General features: G+C 31.5%; 1 protein-coding gene across 1 annotated transcript; it reads right to left on the reverse strand.

Annotated features, from left to right (window-relative positions):
- Window positions 1–1,918: 1,918 nt before the first annotated feature.
- LOAG_13766 (hypothetical protein) lies at window positions 1,919–2,101 on the reverse strand (the record flags this gene model as incomplete). Its single annotated transcript, XM_003149270.2, has 1 exon — window positions 1,919–2,101. The coding sequence occupies one exon, from the start codon at window positions 2,099–2,101 to the stop codon at window positions 1,919–1,921; it is 183 nt and encodes a 60-aa protein (XP_003149318.2).
- Window positions 2,102–3,421: the final 1,320 nt, after the last annotated feature.

A 3,421-nucleotide genomic window follows, 5' to 3' on the forward strand; every position in this document is an offset into this window, starting at 1 on the left:
AAAAAAAAGGATAAACAAGTAAAGGAGTCAAGAAATTTCTGTGTATAATCTAAGCATATCAATTTCTATTTACATAAGTAATAAGTATAAAATAAAAGTGTTTCTTATCAGAAGGGTATTTCTGTAATAGCAAGAAAAAGTGACCTAAAATTGACACAAATATTAAGCTTCCACAGTACGCACAACAAAACTGCTCATATCACACTGATAATATTACAAAGGTCTCTTATTTCAGAAAAATGGTAGTACTTATGGTTGTTCTACGGATACAGATAAGAAGTATCAATTCAGGAATGTCAAGTTGATCAGGTTAATGATAAGAAGACAAATGAAAGAGATCAATTCATTGTGGTGGACTATTGGAAGAGAATATTTTACGCATTTAAGGTATATTTCCGAGATTTAAAATATATAAATTACCTGCTTCATAGTGTGACAAAAATAGGTGTGATGTATGGAAAGGATGAAGTTATTGTCGCTTTGACAGGTAGCAAAAACAAATTGAACAATGGCTGCGGAATTGTTGTTGAAGAAAGTAGTGGCTTGAAATCAAAGGAAATTGAATGAATAGTACCAATGACCATTTTACGCGACCAAAATAACAAAATGCATCGTGAACCTTAAATAAACGATTTTTTTTTTTTTGGGAGGGAGAAGTCAACAAGCAAACATCAAAAAAATTCGATATCTTTTTCACCTTTGGGCTAAAATTATACCCCAACAAAAGTTGGGTGAAATACTAAATTTCAAAATAGGAATTTTGAATTATCCCACCTGCACACTGTACCTGTAGAAGAAACTACTGTTGGATGTTGGGGAAGCCACGCAGGTATATATTTAGTATTTAAAAGAAAAAATTATATATATATATATTACTTTGTATGATATATATTTAGTATGCCATAATAAACAAAACTAAAAAACAGTGTGCCAAATACTGGCACATTTCCAAAAAAGTATTTTTAGAAGGAGACCTTAGCCGACGGAGTATGGAACTCAAATAGGCAAAATTGACTTGTTTAATTTGAAAGATTGGTAAATATAATAAATTGGAATTAAAAAAAAAGGGAAAAAAACTAAAAAAAACAAGACATCGAGTTCAGTCATTTGAATTTCACATATCCTAATGAACAATTATAAAAATGATAATAGCAAAGTAATATAACATAACTACCAATTTTAGTTTTATGAAAAGGCCGACAATAAGCAACCAAACAATTGTCGTAAATATGAAAAGTATATCGAGATGTCTTAAAGAGAGACCAAAAACAAAGATAAATTGTTCTATTGTTTCTTTTTCATACAATTATTCTATTTACAATGTTGCAATTAATTACTTCGTCTTTCACTAATTGATACATTACATTTTGTAATAAAATGTGCCCCATTTTGGTGCTGAATGAAAAGATCTTAATCTAAGAATGTCGATTATTATTAAAGACAAATGTGTCAAACCTAGTGAATGTGGACCTGATGACTCTCACCAAGGCAAATGACCAGAATCTCTGCTATCTTGAATGGTAGCAATTGTTTTTTATACTTTTCAAATAAAATTTTTTTTATTTCCAAATATGCTAGATAGAAATTAACTAAATTCAATCTGAACCTAATAAGCCATCATCCTATATGTATCGATGTCCCGATATATATACGTATTATGTGTGTATATGTGTGTTTATATATTTTGGTCATCAGCAACGAAATAAAAAGGAAAAGATAGGCATGGATATGAAGAGGGACAGGCAAAAACAAAATAGAGAGAGAGGAGAAGACAAATACTAACAAAATATGAGATAGAAAATAAGGCATAAAATAGTGGTCAAGAAAGGCATGAAGAGGAGAGGCCCGGGACGGACACCGTACTACTTACTACTCACAAACATTTTTCACATTTATCATGTTTAGAAATAAACACTGCTCAAACAAACACCTCCTGGCACCACGGTCCGCCCACGGGATACAACTCGGGGAAGCAAGCAAGCAAGCCTCTACGCCATATGACCAGAGCAAGAGGAACATCAGCATCCTCTATTTTTGTTATGGAAATACTCTTGCCCCTTCTCTCTTGCCCACTTCTCCTTACTACTCCCGCACCATTCATGTCCTATGCTTATTGTTCGAGAATTTCAATAAAGCCGAAATTTCTTATTTTTCCCTCAAAAAAAAAAAAAGAAAATGAAAAATGACCATATTATCTTAGAAGTTCAATTCAAATTCTAAACGAAATTTTGAATTAAAGTGGAAAATAATTTGTACCAGCAAGAATAAGAAAACAAACAAAATTGCAGGTTTAAAATATTTCAAGAAAAGGAAATATAATGGGATGTGTTGATTACATAACGTGAATGTGTGATATCGGGAAATCAGATGCAGCAGTTATTGTTACTAGGATGAATGTTTCTATTGAAATTGGATGGATAAACAATTTGTAATAAAACATTGACAACAATGAATCTGTTTTTTCTTCCAATATTTAACAAAATCTTCACTAAAAAAAAGAAAAAATGCATTTTCAATGATTGTGAGCATTTCAATATCTGAAAGCCGTATCATCCATTGAAGAAAACGATTCGCAAGCAACTTCTAAATTATTAGATACTCGTAAAATGAATATAAATATGAAACTTCATTACTTACTTATTGACTATTAGTTTGGATAGCAACCACAATCATACAGTAACATTTGTGGGATAGCAAAATGGCATTTCATATATATTAGAAATTTAATTGTTTGATATCACATTCAATAAACTAAAATACCAAATTCCAGAATTGAAGAGAAATTTGAACAGCCGAATTAATTCAAGCTTAGCAGAAAACGTAGCAAGAAAAGGAAGAAATAAAATAAATGACAATTTTCCTTTCTCGAAGTTTTGTTCTCTTCTCTTCTTTATGGTACTTATGTAAGTACCATTCCAGATATACTGTACTGCTATCGTCGGTCTTTAACCTTAATAAACCTTTTCATTTTCAAGGCATGAGCATGTGCAGTTGCGCTAGCATTACTATTATGAGTTACAACTCTGTTTTACTTAAATATTATTTGCCATGCTAATCACCGTCAAGTGCTACCGCATGCCTGTCAGGATTGAATGCAATATCCTTTCAACATCCTCAAAGTCATACCTTCAGTAATATATCACAGTAATCTCTCATTACCATTATTCAATTTTCTCATTATCTTAATTAATAACCTCATCACTATAATTGTAACTACAATCATCATAACCTTCTGGATTATCCTACAGGGTATGAATACATGTGGTAAATCGAAGTTATCTTTTTTATAGTTGCTAAAGTAACAAAGCATTTCAAAAGTACCCATGAAAAATAAACTTTTTCCTTTCGCTGATAAACTTTCGCATGATAAATAGAAAGAGGGAGAGAGAGAGAGAGAGAGAGAGAGAGAGAGAGTGAGAGT

This window comes from Loa loa (assembly GCF_000183805.2).
Source record: "Loa loa unplaced genomic scaffold supercont3.386, whole genome shotgun sequence".
NCBI classification, from domain to species: Eukaryota; Metazoa; Nematoda; class Chromadorea; order Rhabditida; family Onchocercidae; genus Loa; species Loa loa.